The sequence below is a fragment of the Vespa mandarinia genome, chromosome 21 (assembly GCF_050613455.1).
Source record: "Vespa mandarinia isolate Hongniang chromosome 21, ASM5061345v1, whole genome shotgun sequence".
NCBI lineage: Eukaryota > Metazoa > Arthropoda > Insecta > Hymenoptera > Vespidae > Vespa > Vespa mandarinia.
Window position 1 is genome coordinate 602,501 of NC_140830.1, and position 20,000 is coordinate 622,500.

Genomic DNA, 20,000 nt, shown 5'->3' on the forward strand with positions numbered 1-20,000 from the left:
GAATCCTATAGAATCACGATAGACACATCGTTATCTTCATCTTATTTAAATAACGCAACCATTTCTAATTTTTTTCGATCTTTCTATTATTTATAGACAGTAGCAATAGTAGCTCTCTCTCTCTCTCTCTCTCTCTCTCTCTCTCTCTCTCTCTCTCTCATTTTAAGTACTCTTGCCACAATGACTCATAATTTAAGCCAGTCCGATTTTCCCGGAATAAAGTTTTATTTTTCCACGGCTTATGGGAAGATTCGATCTTTTAGAATATGCCATGGTGCCGTTACCGTAAAGCCCGTTAGAAAGTGCCGGCTAGGCTATCTCTATAATTTACGGAAATGATTTATAAGATACTCGTAAAAGATACCAACCAATTTTATGAATGCATGCGTGTTTCTCATCTCTTATATATCCCTAGGAAAAGAATGATAAATTCCTTAGAGGGATTCCGGGACCCTATCCGGAAAATCTAATGAACCTTTTATAGTTAATTAATCCAATCTATTGTATCTAACCATGGTAAATACATATATGTAATATGTAATTGTCGTCGAAGTAATACTAACGTATTATTATCATCGCTTAGATTATCGTATTATTATCGTAGCTTAGATTATCATATACGATTTTATGCGCGAAGCGAAATTTTCTTTTCTTTTCTTTTTTTTCTTTTTTTTTTTCGTTTTTGAACATTCTAATTCATAAATTCGATTAGACATACCTCTATAATTTTTTTTATGTTCAATTAATTAAGTCTACAGATTCGACTGTCTCTTAGAAATGTAAATAAAGAAGAAGAAGAAGAAGAAGAAGAAGAAGAAAAAAGACGAAGAAGAAGAAGAAGAAAGAAACAATTTACAAAGTCACGTTAATCTCATGAAAGAGCGTACCCTCACTAAACAAATTTATCCAAAGAGGGATCGTAAGGGTACGGATCTATCTCGTAAATCCATGAATCGTGATTCGAGGATTCCAAGAGAAGCATTTTCTATCGTTTTAGCGTGCATGCATATGCATGTGCTTTAGTGCGTGTACGACGTTGCTGTTAGACAACAGATAGAAAATAACTGCCAATTAACGTAAGTCCCCTTAGGGAGAAAACTCGGTTACGCGTATGTACATACATACGTCTAAATATGTATGTACGTATATGTATATATATCCGTGTTAGTATATGGTATATATCTTTGTATAACATGAGTTCGTGCAATACAAGATGCAAAAATTGTCCCAGTATTCTTACAACGCTCTATGTAATTTTATATTCTCACAGTGTTGTCATACATTATATTATACGGTGCATGTAGACTGTCCCTCCCTCTCCCTCTCCCCCTCCCCCCCATCCCTTTAATTTAATTTAATTCGAGTTTTTGAATGATAGAAAAATATGTCTTAGGTTAAAGTTGCATCGGTCGGGGAAAGAAATACGACAACATGGAAATTATTATTATTATTATTATTATTATTATTATTATTATTATTATTATTATTATTATTATTATTATTATTATTATTATTATTATTATTATTATTATTATTATTATTATTATTATTATTATTATTATTATTGCTGTTGTTGTTGTTGTTGTTGTTGTTGTTGTTGTTGTTGTTGTTGTTATTATTATTGTTATTATTATTTTTGTCCTTTTTTCAAGAAGGCATCCTTTGGAGACGTAAGAATCATCAATAATGGTTTTATTTTTTTTTTATTTGTTTTCTTTTTTTTCCTTTTTTTTTCTTAATAGAAAAGTACACTTTTGTTGTCATATTATAGTTCGTGTAATAAGTTTATAAAAAAAAAAAAATGAAACATATTTCGAAGGTGATATTATTTTGTTTGACTTTTGAGATAACGTTTGAGATAAATAAAAAAAAAATCTTCCATTAAGAAAGATGTAAATATCTTATACTTACATATTTCATCTAAAGATAGATTAGAATCTAACATTTTCATCTGAATGATAGATCGCTATTATTCAATGTTACATAAATCATAGTAATTGTACGAAACGATGTCTTTTCGTATCAACACGTTTTCTAATACTATGTAACAACTATGTTAACACTGTTACGATAAGACTTACAATCGGAGATTGTAATATTAGCTCGCAAGTATCTACTAAAATTGCAGCACGTGTCATTATAATTGCATTCTATTATATCCTTTACGGTTTAAAAGATTGTTTACGATAAGCATTGTTTTTTATTTTGATTCTAAAAAAAAAAAAAAAAGAAAAAAAAAATGAACAAAATATCGAATGAATTATTTCTTCTATTTATTTATTATTTTTAATTTATTATGATCGATTGAATACTTAACAAAAATTATGATTTAAAAAAAAAAATAAAAAAATAAAATACGTATTAACTAAGACGTATGGATTTAAATGAATAAATTTAATAATAATATTTTTTTTATTTAAATGAAATAAAATGATACATCCTGAATTAATTTTTCCTTATTAATTGTCGCATTATGGTGATCAAAATGTATTGTTTCATTTGAAATAATAAAAAAAGAAAGAAAATAAAAAAAAAAAACACACACACATTACCATAAGATCTCTAACAAAAAGGACATTGAAAAAAATAATTTTCATATTATTATATTATCGAAGAGAACAAGTTTTTCTTTAAACATATATCTATATCGTGAAAAAATAACAGTGACATTAAACGTGTTCGAGTTAAATGTGATACCTAATTGTGAACGTAATTATGAACGAAAAAAGAATCATTTATGACGTAACATTTTCGATTTGTTCTGTTGGTTATACTGTATTTAATATTTTCCATTGAAATTCTATTTTTTTTTTTTTTTTTTTTTTTTTTTTTTTTTTTTTTTTTTTAATGAAATTTTGACGTTTCTCATTAGCCAATCATATAAAGATTGTACTCGAAAGTACTCAAATGATTCAAAAAAAGAAAAAAAAAATCGTAGTTTTTTTATTTTATTTGTTTGGAAAAAAAAGAGATTACACTAAATGAATTTCGGATAAAAAATAATTGATCTAAAAAGGAAAAAAAGAATTAATCCTAGAAACTTTCCGTCTATTCGTTTGTATATAAATTTTATATAACACGAGTTTATGTAATAATACCATGTATATATACCATGTGTTATATGGGGGAATAACCATATAACGTGTACATATTAGAAATTGATGACTCATTCCTCGTTTCCCATGTATTAACCCTCTTCTTGTTCTATCTAGCATAAAATCAGGCAGTTTTCATCGGTTATGAGAATTGTTGCAGCTGACGTTTAATCAAAAGCTTTCAGACGAAACATAAAATATCCTATTTACTTACGACTATAATGATTACGGAACATGTTAAATTATTATTTTATTAATTAGATATTAGATTATTATATTATAATTATATATAGACACACACACATACACACACATGTATATGTGTACGAAAGCCATTTAATAGCAGAATTAATAATCTATCTTTAACACATTAATGATCTATCAATTTAACAGATATTTAAAAAAAAAAAAAAAAAGAAAAGATAAAAGAGAAAAAAATTTTCTCTCTCGTAAATAAATTTAATATAGGATTTAATTTTACTATAATAAATAAAATACAAATTACTTGTTTAATAATATTTATTTTTTTAATGGATATTATTTCAGTCGTTGAATAATAAAATAAAATTGTATTACTTAAGAAACAAAAAAAAAACGATGATTTATTCTTCATTATTTTGAATGGTTTTCTTCTTTTTTTTTTTTTTTAATTTTATTAACAATAAAAAGAGAAAAAGTAAAAGATAATTTATTTAATGTATTCGTAATAATTATTATTTTTCGATCATTTATCAGAAAAAATTGTATGAACGAATAAAATTATTTATTTGTTATTATTTTTAATACATACGTTTAATTTTACAATAATAAATAAAACAAAAGTATTACTTTTGATTAACATTATCGTTATATTTATTATTTACAGTTGTTCTTTAAAACGAAAGATCCGAAGTCCATCATCTAAACTTAATTTCGTAGGAACGACAAGTTCTCGAAGGAACGGTAAGTTATTAAAACAAAAATACAATAACATAACTAACAAGATATTACTATGACCGATATTAATTCGATTTATTCTCGTTTCATTAAATTCGATATGTTTATGTTTCCATCGTTAGCTCCCTTTCTTTATTATCGTCTTGACTCGTAATGTCATTGGTTACTCACACTGATTTATTATTATTACCGACATATATTTTTTGATTACTATAATCTATTTATCCAATAACTTTATATGGATATCAGGGATATCGAGAAATGTAGTTCTATAAAATCGATCTTTTATTTATATATTTATTTATTTTCTTTATCTTTACCTTTTCGTTTTAATATTTTATTACATTCGTAAAATAGTGTCATAGAAATTATGTTCCACCATTTCAGAAGTTAGAAGTCATAATGTTTATCGATCCGGTTTGAAATAGATAAGAAAACCGTCGTTAGAGTCGGTCAATTCGATCGATAGGTAGGTAGGTTGGTAGGTAGCCCGATTTTCTCGTTTGATCGGTTTTCGTGTCTCCCATAGTGAAAGTCCTTCTTCCGGCTGGCATATTTCCCAGCGATCATGCAGAAATCCGGTTCTTACGGTAATTGAAAACCACCATGCGAAGCGAGCAACAGCAAACGTAGAAACATCGTTTCTTTCTCTCTCTCTCTCTCTCTCTCTCTGTGTGCGTGTTTGTATATATATATATATATATATATATATATATATATGTGTTTATAAACGTGCAAGGGAGCGCGCGCGCGCGCAGGTGCATCGATCGTATGTTCCCAAGTACCAACCGATAAATAATTTATGAACGGCATCGCGTGCTCGAGAAAAGTGAATGAAACCGTTCTTACGCATTACGATTACATCTGTGACGATTTAACCGAACAACTATGAAACACACTCTCATTCTAGTTTCTAACTCGATCTAACGATCGATCGAGTTGGTTGCCCGGTTAAACTCTTTAAGCCTTTAAGCGACAATTACTACGAGAGACTCACTAAGCGTAAAGCAAGAGTTTATTACTCTTGCTCTTACGTCTGATAATTAACCTTTTAACCTCTCTACGATATACGATACTGTAAGGAGAAGATTAACGTAAGATTGAAAATCGAAATAACGTACATGTACACCGAGATGCATTAATAGAGAGTATAACCCGACCATTTCTCTCCCTTACAGTTTGCCCATGTTTCCTTTTACATTTGTATTCTTTTAGCTCTTTTAATTCTATCATTATGGTTATTTAATGGTTCTCAATTTGCTTTGATAAATTTTTTACAAAATTACTTTTATTAATTATCTTTATTGTTTAAAAAAAAAAAAAAGATTTCTTTTTAATCGATGAAGAATATTGTTCTCTTTTTCTTTTTTCTTTTTTATTCCTTTTCATTGAACAATTTTTATTAATAATAATAACGTTGTTTCAAAAATATTTTATATTGAGTATCGATTGAATGATAAATATAATAGAAAAGGTTTGAGAAAAAATTTTTTTTCCTTTCGCCATTTTCGACAATTTTGTTATCTTTTATCTCTTTGTTTCATTGATTAGATTTACTTTTAATTGTTGATTCACGTTAATATTATTATTAATGATTTACAATTCGTGTTAGTAATTTTATACGATTATACTTTTATTAATAATTTCTTATTAAAATTTTTAATTGAAGAAACCTATTTTTTTTTTTTTTTTTTATTAATTTGTATTGAATAATTTTTACTAATAATATATTGTATTAAAAATAATATATATTGTGTTTAGATCGAATGATCTTTTGTATCTTCTATTCTAGTCCTCATATTTTATCGTCAGATTATTATTGATTTTTAATTCATGTAAATATTAGAAGTTTTATTAACGATATTTTTATATTAAAAATAAATCATACAAATAAAATAATAAGAAAGAATTGAGAACCAATACTTTTTTTGATAATCAATATTTACGCTTTCTGTTGAATTTTTTGATTAGATTATTCGTGATTCTCAATTTAAGTAAATATTAGAATTTTTACTGATAATACATTAGTATTGAAAATATATCATATGAATAAAACGATAAGAACGAATTGAGAACCAATACTTATCTTGGCAGTAAACACTTATGTCTTCTGTCGATATTCTGATTTTCTGATTAGATTACATATGGTTCTCAATTCATGTAAATATTAAAATTTTTACTTACGATATATTTATAGAAAGTTATTTACAAACAACTATTATTCATTAACCTGTTACTTTTTTGAATCTACGTAATGATATTTGGATCTATATATATATATATAAACTATTTATTAAAATTAAATGATATTATTCGCTGTAGAATAGAACCGTAAAAATAACATATGATATTAAAATCTTCGCCATTAAAAATTAATTCTTAGAACGCGTGAAACTATACTATGGCTTATATCTACATAATGTTACTTTAAACTGATAGCTACCAAAAAATTGACAATTTCCGGACTTAAGATTTATCGTTTAATTACAGTAATATGAATTAAATTCGTTAGTACATGAATAAACATTAAACGAATAACACTAAATTAATAACATGAAATTAGCAGTAAGTGAATAACTTTAAAATTGTATAACATTTATCACATTTATCTTTTTTTTTTTTCTTTTTTTTTACATGGACACACCTTTCGTCTTCAGAATTCTAATCATCAATCATATCTTAGATCGTAAAGGGTTCGTATGTTAGCAGATGTACATGGAACATGACAGAGCGTACGAAAAGTCATGGATCGAAATGAAAATAGTTTATAGAGTTTATTCAATTTCTAATACAGTTATCTAATTGTTCATCATTTTTAATAAATTAAATGTATTTGTTTCATTGCTTTCTTAATTGACATTTAATTTTTCATTTTTATAAATTTCAATTGAAATCTAATTTTTAAATATCCCATTCTATGTGAACAGTTTTATTTAATTTGCTTGTTTTATTATTCACCACTCATCTGATTTATAATGATAATTTGATCTCTCAATAATCTGTTGAGAGAGTCACCAAATCAAAAAAAAAAAAAAAAAAAAAACATAAACAAAAAATAAGCAATAGTAAAAGCGCAAAATGTAATTTTCACGACATTAAGATGTTTTCGACTGGATTATATATAAAAAAAAAGAAATAATTAAAAAAAAGAAGAAATAAAACAATAAAAATAAAATCTATTAAATAAAAATAAAATGATCATATGATCTTCATGGCATTAGGATGTTTTCGACTGGATTATTATAAAATAAAAAAAAAAAGGATGTTTTCCAATAAAAAGTAATTGATGATTTTACATCTTTTCAAAATGGAAGAAAGGCAATCATCAATTACAAAAATTAAACTTAAAAATTTACAAAATCCAAAAACTTTGAATAACCGTACGACCATACGCTAATACTTAATTTTCTTATCGAAACGATCCACATCATGAAAAATCATCAATTTTACGTTCGTTTGATCCGTGATTCTCAACCTTTGTAGGACACCCGATTTATAAAACAAAGACAACGGAATTTGAAATTTCACATGGTACGCACAAACAGAAGGATTCCGATACCGTAGAATCTTTTTTCTCCCAACATCCTTCGGGATGTTACCACTCGTTGTTTACCATAAAAAGAAAACAAAACCAAAAAAAAAAAGAAAAAAGAAGAAAAAAAGAAAAAAAAAGAAAAAAACAAAAGAAAAAAACAGAAGAAGGAAAAAAAAGCAAGAAAGCAAAAGAAAAAAAGAAGAAAACAAGAGGGGAGAAAAAACAAAGCGTTTAAAAAGAATTAAAAAGAATCCTCGGTCCCTTTCCCCTTACCATCCACCGCCCTCTTCCCTTCTTTGACGTTCAGTCACAGTCCCTCACCGTCTCCAAATCACCCCTCCCTCCGGCCCTCTAACTCAACCCAACTAAGAAGAAAGAGAAAAGGACAGTAGGAAAAGGAAGAAGGGTGACGAAGGATTGCGCATTCGACCGGGACTATCGTCGATCAGTCGCGCGAGTTTGTCTTTGAAAACTGAAACTGTGAGTTTGTGTTGACCATAGAGGTGTATGGGGGAGATAACGACTTTGCCGGGTGCAGATCGCAACGTAGATTTATCTGGCTCGACGAGCACCAACTCTGTTTCCCCATCGGCTATACCTCCTCCTCCTCCTCCCCTCCCTCCACCACCTCCACCTCCACCTCCACCTCCACCTCCTCCACTTCTTCCTTTTCCTTCACCATCACTTTTACCACTTTCTTCTCCCCCCCCCACCACCTCACCTCCTATTCCTACTCCTTCTACTCCTACTTCTACTTCTTTTTCTCCTCCACCCGATCTTTGTAATCGCACGGCGGCCCTCTCTGAATTCCGAATACGATGAGAAAGGGTAAGGGAGGGGTAAGGAATGGTAAGAAGAAGTTAGGAAGGGTGGTGACGAACGTTGAGATGTGAAGGAGGAAAGAATAAGGAGAGGTAGTGACGAATGTTGTGATGCGATAGAGGAAGGGGTAAGGAGGGATGGTGACGAACGCTGAAAAGTCAGGATGGAAGGGGTAAGGAGGGATGGTGACGAACGCTGAAAAGTCAGGATGGAAGGGGTTAAGGAGAAGGTGACAGGGAGAGGGAAAGGACATGGAAAAGAATGAACCAAGGAAAAGAGAAGGAAGGGAAACGAAAGAAAGAAAAATAATAATAATAATAAAACAAAAAAAAAAACAAAACAAAACAACAACAAACTGACGCAAAGAAATAGAGGGAAAGATATAAACGTGAAACCAATTTAGATTAGAAATCTGTTCGTCAATGAGATTTACGAATTTTGTTAGATTCGGACGAGTTTCGATTATTTCCTTATTGGATTAATCTTTGGGGGAACGATCTCGTGAATTCGTCGAACAGAAATTGGAAACTTTCTAATCACGCTAGATCTCATTTAAATTGTATATTATTTAATGATTTTCCTTTTCATTTCATTTCTCGTACTTTTCTTTTCGTTTTGCTTTTCTTCCTTTGTCTAATTATAAACAATATAAACAACGTCAATTAGAAAATCAATCGGATGAATCGATAAAAATCAATCGTTTAGATTCTTTTGAAGATCATCGGCGTGTTATAAAGGAATGTTGCTAAACGTTTAAGTAAACAAGTCGTTAAAATTTTTCCAAATTAAATTTTATTTTATTTCCTTCTTTTTCTTTTTTTTTTCTTTTTTTTTTTTTGTTTATTCTCGAATATGAACAATATTTATTAGTAAATGTTGGATAAATCAATTAAAACTTATGTATTATATAAATTATATTAGTATATATCAGTATAATCAATATTTTATTATTTAAAAAATATTAAAGTAATAAAATAATATCGAAATATAATATCTTTTGTTTATCTATATTTTAGATATAAAATACGTATGTATGAATTTACAGAAATTTGAGAATTTACGAAAATTCCGATATTATTGGAATTTTTATAAATATAGATACTTCTATTCATTTACACACACACGCGCACACGATATATATATATATATACCGAAAAAAAATATAAATATATTATATAAATATATATACATAAGAATATAATAATCTTAATATATTCAAAATTGTATCATTATCTATCCAACTGAAATAGAATTTTACAATAATAAAATTCTATGGCATAAAAATGACAAGGGTATAAAAAATATAATATATACATATATATATATATATGTATATATGTATAATGTATATTAAATGATACAATATTAGCAATTCTCTCCTACGTCACTCTTCTTTTTCGAGAACAAAGCTCTCGAAGATTATGCCAACCACGTGAGCGGAATAATCATTTAAAGGAAAGAAATGCGACGCGACAACGAAGATAACTTTTGTCCGGATCCTTCGGCACGTGGCTTTGATACGTCGAGGACGATACGCAAGTGGACTATCTGATGCCATCCTATATCGTGCTTCATACAAATGGAATTTCTGTGGGATTTTTTAGGGAACGTTTTATTGGTCGGTAGAGGATTATTCAAACTGAAAAGCTTTGAAAAATTCTCGTTTGTTCCTGCACGAGATCGTTAATTTCAATTATTATCTTCATAAAATTCAAGGTCATGGCTGATAATAATACGATAAGGGAAGAGGGATAGGGGGAGGGAGGAATTAAAAGCAAAACAAAGCGAAGGTTGTAAAAGAAGAGTGATCATATTTTTTTTCTTTTCTTTCCTTTCCTACTTTTCTTTTTTTTTTCTTTTAAGTTTTTAAAAATATTTTCTCTCAAAGGAGAGTTAAAGAGGTAACACCCTTAAACGTAACAACAGGTTGCATCGTTGGAAAAGGCATCTCTACAAATGGAAGACGTCTTACTCTCTCTCTCTCGTTCTCTCTCGTTCTCGTTCTCTCTCTATCTCTCTCTCTCTATCTCTCTCTCTCTCTCTCTCCCTCTCTCTCTCTCTCTCTCTAACACTCTGGTTGAATCGATACCTATAATTTCAGGATACCGCATATCCCGTGCGATGCTACTACTATAAGAACGTTGCTAGGTAAAATACTACGTATGGTGTTGCTCGTGTTGTATATAGCTTCGAGCTCAGATCGAAACTTATTCAAGCAGGTAGTAGTAGGTCTTTCGGTCTGTCGGTTTCTCGGTCGGTCGGTCGGTCGGTCGGTCGGTTGGTTGGTTGGTTGGTTGGTTGGTTGGTTGGTTGGTTGGTCGGTCGTTTGCCCAACGAAAATTACTTCGAAACGATAGCCGAGGTAGTCATCGTCGCTCATTTTCGTTTCTTACACGCGCGAACTAATTTATGAAAATGCTCGATCTCCGCCTCTCTACGAGGCCGAATTTTATACTACTACTGATTTCTAAGAGCACGAAACAGAAACAAAATCGCGATCTATTTCGCGCCGATTTGTGCTGATCGATGATCATATTCTTTTGATGTAACCCCTTTTTTTTTTTTTTATTTCTTCCTTTTTTTCATTTTTTATTCATTTATTTTGTAGATATTGGAACGATTTGATATAAGATATCTAAAAATTGTTTCCTTCGACATGCGATATCGAGAATTTTCGAATAAGAGATAATTGCAGTTGTTTCTTTTTCTTTCTTTTTTTTATTTCTATTTTTTGTCTTTTTTTCTTTTTTTTTTTCTTGTCATTTTAATGTCAAATTTGTGATATTTGACAGTAGAAGGATAACGTGACATCTAAAATTTTACATGTATCAATTCAGAACAATGATAAGTTAAATTTTGCGACGATATCTTTCGTTAGTTAATCATTTAATTCGTTTAAATATTGATAATAATCAAAATGTATAAATAAATAGCAAATAATAAAATATGATTTATCATTTCATTTAATAAAATATTCTATTAAGAATTATAATTAATAATTAACGTTAAAATCTTTGATATTTCTTTATTACATTCATCAATTTGATAGATATTTATAAAAACAAAAAGAAAATAAAAAAAAAACTATTTATTTAATATTCATTTTAATTCATTGAATTTTATAATAATAAATAAATAAATACAGGTTTTAATTAACGTTTTGTTAAAATAATAATTATTTAATTCATATAAAACAAGAAATTCGAAATTTATCATTTCGATGTTCATTTCGAAAAAAAAAAATATATATATATATATAGCTATATGTATAATTCGCAAAAATTTCTTCAAATAGAATATTTAACGTAATAATAATTTTGAAATATTAACAAATTATAAGCAATTTAAAAATTGCTTATCATTGACCATAGCAAACGATAAAGTAAATATTTTTCTAATAATAATACAAAAAAATTAAATTCAAGATTCGTTATTCTGACGACTTAGATATATCTAACGTTAATAATATATCGTTATATATAACGTTAATATATATATTTAACAGAGATATATTCGCAAATGTTTCCACGAAGAGAACATTTAACACGAAAATTATATCGGACCACACTTTTGAAGTCTCGTATAATTTAAAAATTTATTTGCATAACATCTAAGTAATAAAACGTCTGGGATTCGCGATGTGTTAACGTAACATATAGTTCGGTATACGGCAATGACAATCATTGCCGTTGAAATTCGAACACGGTGACTGTAATTTCGAGACATTCGGCCGAGTCCTTGCGCCTGCAATTTCATGCCGCGTTAAGAAACTGATCGAAAAGCCGTGGGCTACGAATTCAATGTGTGCTAGAGGGAACGGGGGAAGGGGAGGGGGAGGGTAGGGTAGGGGGTCAGAAGGATGGACGGGGGGCGGGGGGGATACACCTGTGGCCTTCCCGAAATGCATCGCAAAATGAAAGGAGAGTAAGAAAAAGAAAAAGAAAAGAAAAAGAAAAAGAAAAACAAGACAAAAAAAGAAAAGATAAGATAGATAGAAAGAGAAAGAAGACGGGGTGGAGTTTTAAAGGCGGGTAGAGATTTAAAAAAAAAAAAAAAAAAGAGAAAAGAAAAAAAGAAAAAAGAAAAAATACAAGAAAAAAATGAAAAGATATTTCCAGCCCTTTTCGAAGACGAACTGGCGAGGATCGTTAAGCGATCGCAATTTCCGCCGATCGACGAGTCGCCCTTCGTCATCCTCGAGGCGCGGAATGCCGACGTCGCGAGTAACTAACTAAGTACGAGAAGCGGCTGATACGCGTTTTCATCCTGCATAATGAACGATCCACATCGTACGGTGGTTCGTGTTTTCGTCGAATCACCATTCCACGATGTTACCTCGATGGTACCGTCGTTCCGATTAACTAAAATCATTCGATTCTTTATACGTCCTTTATATTTTTAACGATTGTTCTTATTAACGAGTTACTGGATCAATGTTGTTATTGAAAACAGAAATGTTTAAGGGATACAAAATGATAACCGATGATTAATTGAAATCATTTCGTTTCTTTATACGTTCTTTTATAATTTTTTTACGATTGCACCTTAATAACGAGTAGCTGGATCAATTTTGTGTAGAAAACAAAAACGTTTACTCTAATCGTTTAAGAATTCAGGTGATTTATTGAATGAATTATTTCAAACGTGATGGTACATCGATTCGTTCCAATTAACTGAAATCATTTGTTTTTTTTTTTTTTTATACGTTCTTTATATTTTTAACGATTGTTCTTGATAACGAGTTGTCGGATTAATGTTATTTAGAAAAACAAAAATGTTTATGTTAAACACGTTTAACACGTTTCGTGCCATGTGTACCACCGGTGATACACGTCAAATTTGATCTTCGGGCCGCGTGTACCACCGGTGGTACACGCGGTCATTTTTTTCTTTAGTCAAAATATCAAATGGCCTGAACGACTAGTCAGGCAAAAATGCCTTGGCACGGTACGTGTTAAATGATGATACAAATGATGACCGAAGATTAATTAAAATCGTACGATTCTTTATACGTTTTTTATATTTTTAACGATTGTTATTAATAACGAGTTATCGGATTAATTTCTTTAAAAAAAAACAAAGACATTTACGTTAATCATTTAAGGGATACACGAATGAATTATATCAAACATTGTTGTATAACTCTTCGTCCATTAATTTTTTCACGTATTGATTACAGAGATAAGTTTCACTCGTGCGAAAAGATTTTAAATCGAACTCGGTAAGTAAGTAAGTATTTCTTACGTATACGGTGTTCGCACGCGACTGAAAATATTGTTTCTTTTTAAGAGGCAATGTTACAGCGTGTGCGCGCGCTCGTACATATATATTTACACGCACATATACACAGACCCGCGCGAAAAGTCATGCGCAAACTTATCGTTTAAGGTACAAATTACTTGGAAGACTAAGTCCTTCGTCGTTAATGACCAAATGGCACGCCAAGTGGTTGAACTTGATCTTCTAACAGGGCGCACTATTGCGCTAACTAGAACCCTCCCCCTCCTCCTCCCCTTATCTCTCATCCCTCAACCCACCATCTTCTTGTTCGCTACATCTCATCTTTCAGGGTCAAAGTTCTCAACTCATAGATTTATATGTTTCTCGTGTTAAAGAAGAAAGGAAGAAAGGAAGAAAGGAAAAGAATAATCTAATATGGATTAGAAAATTAATTTAGAATTAAAAGAGAAATCTTATTGTATTTAATCGTATTGAATTATGTCGTCGCGTTTAATTGTTAACTATATTTATTTGGCCGTTATTTTTATTAATTAATGAGAAAAATATTTTGTATAATAAATGATCAATATTTATTTGATCGATTTTTTTTATTAATTTTATTAATTTTATTAATTAATGGTAAAATGTTCATAACACAACTGTGTGATAAATCAATACATTCATACTTATATACATATACATATACATATACATAAACACACAAACGCACGTATGAATATTTTGATCGGTATAATTAATTAAGTGTCAGAGTTGCGCCACTCATATTATCATATTATCATATTATCATATTATTATCATATTAGAGATATTTAATTATATAAAATTGACCATTTATTTTAAACACTGATTCAATAACTATCATCCGTTAATTGTCAATTTAACGCAGATTTCTGACTGGTATTATTCATGGATGATCTTTACATCGCATATTTATTATTTTTAATATTATTATTATTATTATTATTATTATTATTATTATTATTATTATTATTATTATTATTATTATTATTATTATGTTACTACAGAGAGAAAGATATTTAAATTAGCTTTTATTAAATCGATCAAAGCATTCCATAATCTAAAGGATAACTCGTGCAGCCGTTAGAATCATCATCGTTCTTAGTTCACTTAGTGGACTCACGTGGCTCGTGCGTGCCGATTTGAATGCGAGTTAAACGAAGATTTATGCGGTGGCACGTAAATATAAACAACAATATGCAATCCCCGTCTCATTGTCCCGAGCGAACAAGGCGCGAGAGCTGACCAATGCGAACTAATAAGCACGGCGCACCACAAAGATATCCTTTTGCTCTTCTTCTTCGACGGAACTTGGACATACATATCTATATACACAAACCTATACACATATACACATGCGCACACATATAAACATTTACGTATCTACTGTCTCTATGTACATATGTAGATATATTCATACGTGTATGTGTGTGTGTGTGTATGTGTATCTGTGTGTATGTGTACTCGCTACCGCACCTCTCAAGACTAATCGACCGAGATGCTTCTTAACGAGCGAGTAGCAACCGGATCCGACCAATTCAGACAGTTTCGTCTCCCGCGTTTTTTGCGTTAAAACCAGCCAGAAATTTGTCTGTCGTCGTCGTCGTCGTCGTCGTCGTCGTTGTCGTCGTCGTCGCCTGCCTTAATACATTATATGTCACAATGTCAGGACATTGATCCATCTGTAAGTATCCAAATACCCAAACCCAAATCAAACCGAACGAAAACAAAACATTCGAACGAGAAAAACACAAGATTTATCTTCTGACGTAACCACGTGTCACCATCCAATACCATATTTGTATTATCTTCCACCCACCGCCACCACCACCATCTCCACTATCTTCCACTTTTTTCCTAGTACTTCCCTTGTCCCGCCAATCTTCTTAGTAAAAAGAAATTCTTTATCGATCGATATAAAAATTTCATTAACTCGGTTCAATTCGAATGATAATCTCATTGAGGTTATCTCGACCGCCCAAGACGGGATGCTATTTAAAAGGCAATCACCTTACTTCTACTTCCTTAGTCGTCGTTAGTATTATCCTTGTTGATCTATTCAAGAGATTGCTCGGATAGATCGAAAGAAATATGCTATTCTCGATCACATACGATGATAAGCGAACATAAGAGAGTTCTAATATATGATAGAATTTTCATATGGCGATATATCGTTCACGTATCTTATTCAACATTAATGATATAATATAACCGAAAAGTACTTTGTTCGATTATATACATAATCATATACATACTCTCGCACACATGCACGCACGGACGTTGCGTATACGTTATTTATTAGCATTAAAGAAAGTAATGTTATACAATCATTGTTATAATACTCACGCTCATATCCTCCATGCTGCGTTTTATTATTGACGTTTGAAATAATTTCCCACGTAGGTCGTGTTAAATAACGTAATATATGTATATATATATATGTATATATATATATATATATATATATATATATATATATATATATATATAATCGTATACACAAACGGACGTTAGAAGAGATTCGTCCTTCCACCTTCGGTTATGTTCTTTATCACGTGAACGTTAACACTCACATAACTGAACGAACGATCTTAGATAATGGACACGTGAATGTATTCATTAAGAGTAAGAGAAACAATATGAGGAGAAAGGAAGAAAAAGAAATGTAAATAAATAAACGTATATACTAAAAGATTAATCCGATTCGATATGAGGTCAAGATCGTTCGTAGATAACGATGATCACTACATGTCAACATGTAAATACGTAAGGAAAAATGAGGAAACAAATTAACCAAAAACCAAGAAATATAATAAGTAAAACCAAAATGATTATCCAAATATTTTCTTCCACGATGATGAAGTATATTATTTTTCTTGTATCCAATGTTATCGATGATTGATAGATACGTCCTAAATGTATTCCCCTTCCTTCTTACTTCCCATTCGCACATCAGGCTTTCGATCTCGCGTCGAGATCGTGGCGCTGAATGTTGTCAGCTCGACGTGCTCGAGAAACATCGACGGCCAGGATGTTCCATGCATCGCGACATTCTGCTACCGCTCATTGAAGTCTCCGAGTTAATGCTTTATAACGTATCCCACGTATATTTTCTCCTTCTTTAATCACTGAATCCAATGATGAATGTTCTTCGTTAATATCTGGTTATATAAGAATTTCCGACATCGAAATCAATGAACTTCATATATTTCGTCTTGGTAAAGTTTTATATCGTTTGGAAGTAAACAAATTAAAAAAAAAAAAAAAAAAAAGGAAGTAATAATAATCAAACGAAAGAAAAGAAAACGAAATAATAATAACAATAATAATAATAATAATAATAATAATAATAATAATAATAAATGTATACACAATTCAGTTAGAAATAATTTGATCACACGCGGACTCGCATACGTTTTTCTTCAGGCGTGCGATTTCGAATAAACGAAAGGATAATAAATGGGAAAAGAAGAAAAGTGAATGGAGGAAGTAAAGGATGAAAAAAAGGAAGAAGAAAGATATGAGGAAGAGGAAGAAGGTATTAAGGGTGGATAAGAAGATGGTGGAGGAGAAGGAAGACGAGGAAAAAAAGAAGAAGAAGAAGAAGAAGAAGAAGAAGAAGAAGAAGAAGAAGAAGAGATAAAGGAAGAAGAAAAAGAAGATATAAGGAATAACAAAAGGAAGAATATGACGAGTATTGCGATTATGACGATTAGAATAATTAGAATGATGACGACGATGACGACGTAAATGAGGAGGTAGTAATACGAACAAAGAGAAATCATCGAAGGAGCCAAACGCTCGCCGGCTCGAGCTGAAACTCACTGAATCGGTTCTTCTGCTGCTCGGCAGGTCTGCCTTGCGCGCTGCCTTGTGGTGAGGGAGAGTTAGACCGAAGGGAGGGGGAGAGAAACAGGCAGCGCGACGTGTGTATGCCTGCGTGAGCGAGTAATAGTGTGACAGAGAGAGAGAGAGAGAGAGAGAGAGAGAGAGAGAGAGAGAGTCGATGAGTGAGTGAAAGAAAGACAGACAGAGAGAGAAAGAAAAAGAGAGAGAGAGAGAGAGAAAGGGCTAGAAAGAAAAAAAAAAGGGAGAAGGTAAGCGAAGCTCTTCTTCCATCCAGCCCACCACCGGCTGCCTAGGGGCTTCGACCATTATCTTTCGTCGTAGGTTTCGCTTGGTTCGCGTACGAGAGCTTACGGGAGGTGAAACGAGAGGAGGAGTACTCCGTTGGAGGTGGGTAGGACCAGGGTAGGGTACACCGTCGAGGGCTTTATTATATTTACGCGAGGCGTTATCGAAGCAATCCAACAATATTGATTCCCTCCTCATCAGAGAGAGATAGAGATAGAGAGAGAGAGAGAGAGAGAGAAAGATTATCGAACTTGAAGAACGCCCAATCAGTGAAAACCACCCTCTGTTACATTTCGTTACACCCACGCTTATACATTCTACACACACATACACATATATATATATATATATATATCGTTGTAATAATCATCATATTATTATTATTATTATTATTATTATTATTATTATTATTATTATTATTAATAATGGCGCTTTACTTTGTAATATTTATCATAATCGTCAATATCGCATTATTATTGATATTATTACACGATTGGATTGATGCGTATATACAATATTTTATAATAAGAATGTTTGATATTAATATTTTATTAACAATGAAATCGATTTAAATTAATAATAAAACCAATATAAACATCATTATCATATTATTGTTATTATTATTATTGATTGAATTGATCGATATATTGTATATTTTATGATTGAAATTTTGGATTTTAATATTTGTCGTAATCGTTAATATTTTGTAGTATTATTATTATTATACCATTGGATTGATATACGACATTTTATAATAAGAATTTTTCATTTTTTATTAACGATAAATTCGACATTTATTTATGAATTAACTCAATATGTTGTTATATATATATATGTATTACTTTTATAATAATAATAATAATAATAATAATAATTACTATTATTATTATTATCGACATTATCATCATCATCATTATTATTGTTAAATAAATTATTACCCTAAATATTTTCTTTACTTTTATTTTATTCCCTGTCACTATATCGTTTTATATCTAATCAAACAATATCAATATTTAGTATTATTTATATTAAACATACTGATATTATTTATTGTCCAATTCAATAATATACTGTCCTTGTTATATTATTATTGTTCATTTAGATTTATTGAGATTTATTGTTCCTTTATTTAGATATAAATATATTAACGTTATTGTCCAACTCAATGCAAACAAATTAATCCATAGAATAAGGACAAATTACGAATTAATTAATTGTAGAAAATAAAATGAATTATACAAAAACAATTACCAAGAAGATCTATCACTTTCAGGAACAGTGCCACTATCGATTGTCTCTTTCTATCTCTCTGACTAATACCAGTTTCTTTTCTTTCTCTATCTAAAAAAAAAAAAAAGAAAAGAAATTTACCATAAGCCTATTCAAAGCCCACAGACAAACCAACATCTTTTCCTTCTTCTTTCTTTTTTCTTCTTTCTACAAGTTTATATCGCTACTGAAAGGCTTCACTTTATTCTCTCTCTCTCTCTCTTTCTCTCTCTCTCCCTTTTTTCTTTTTTTTAATTTTCTTTTAATTTTTTTTTTTTTATTATTTTTATCAGTTCCTTACGGCATATTTATTTTTGCACTTGTATTTCCCGTCTCGAAGGTGCGATCGAATGCACACGACTTATGCGGATAGGTTCGATCTCTTCCGAACATTATTTCAATGTCACTGGAAATGTTATCGTCGGTCAATGGACAGTTCGTAAATCCGAAGAATTGCGATCACGATTGGCGGCAATAGCTGAAAGAAGAGAATAGCTTATAGAAGATATGAGGGACGATTTAAGTATGCGGGTTATGTTCGAATATGTCTTTGATTCTTTTTATTCTCTTTCTAAAAGGGTTAGACCAGTTATTTTCTTTTTTTTTTTTTTGTTGGTGAGAGTAAATTTGATAGGGGGGAGGGGTTTCGTTGTAAGGTTATTACGAGTTCATTTTTTACTTCTTCTTTTCTATTTTTTTTTTTTCCTTATTTTTTCTTTTTTTTTTTTTATGTAGGATTTATCAGCTTCCTTTATGTAACCGTAACGCGATTATGCTGCCTTCGTAATTTCTTTCGAAGGATTTCTATTTGTATTTATTTTTTCAAGCGACTTTTGTCGAAATTTCTTTTTTATTTTATCAAAATTATTCTCCGACTTTTTGTTCGACGAAAGTATTTAAGGATTTATCAGTTCTACGTAATTGTAAATGTCAGTGAAGCGATTTGTCTA

General features: G+C 30.5%; 1 protein-coding gene across 1 annotated transcript in view; it reads right to left on the minus strand.

Annotated features, from left to right (window-relative positions):
* LOC118443878 (uncharacterized) overlaps window positions 1-16,125 on the minus strand; it is a 158,665-nt gene extending 142,540 nt beyond the window's left edge. The window contains exon 1 of the mRNA XM_035871487.2: window positions 15,994-16,125. Coding sequence (XP_035727380.1) covers window positions 15,994-16,008 — 15 coding nt within the window. The 5' untranslated portion in view covers window positions 16,009-16,125. The remainder of the gene's footprint in view (window positions 1-15,993) is intronic.
* Window positions 16,126-20,000: the final 3,875 nt, after the last annotated feature.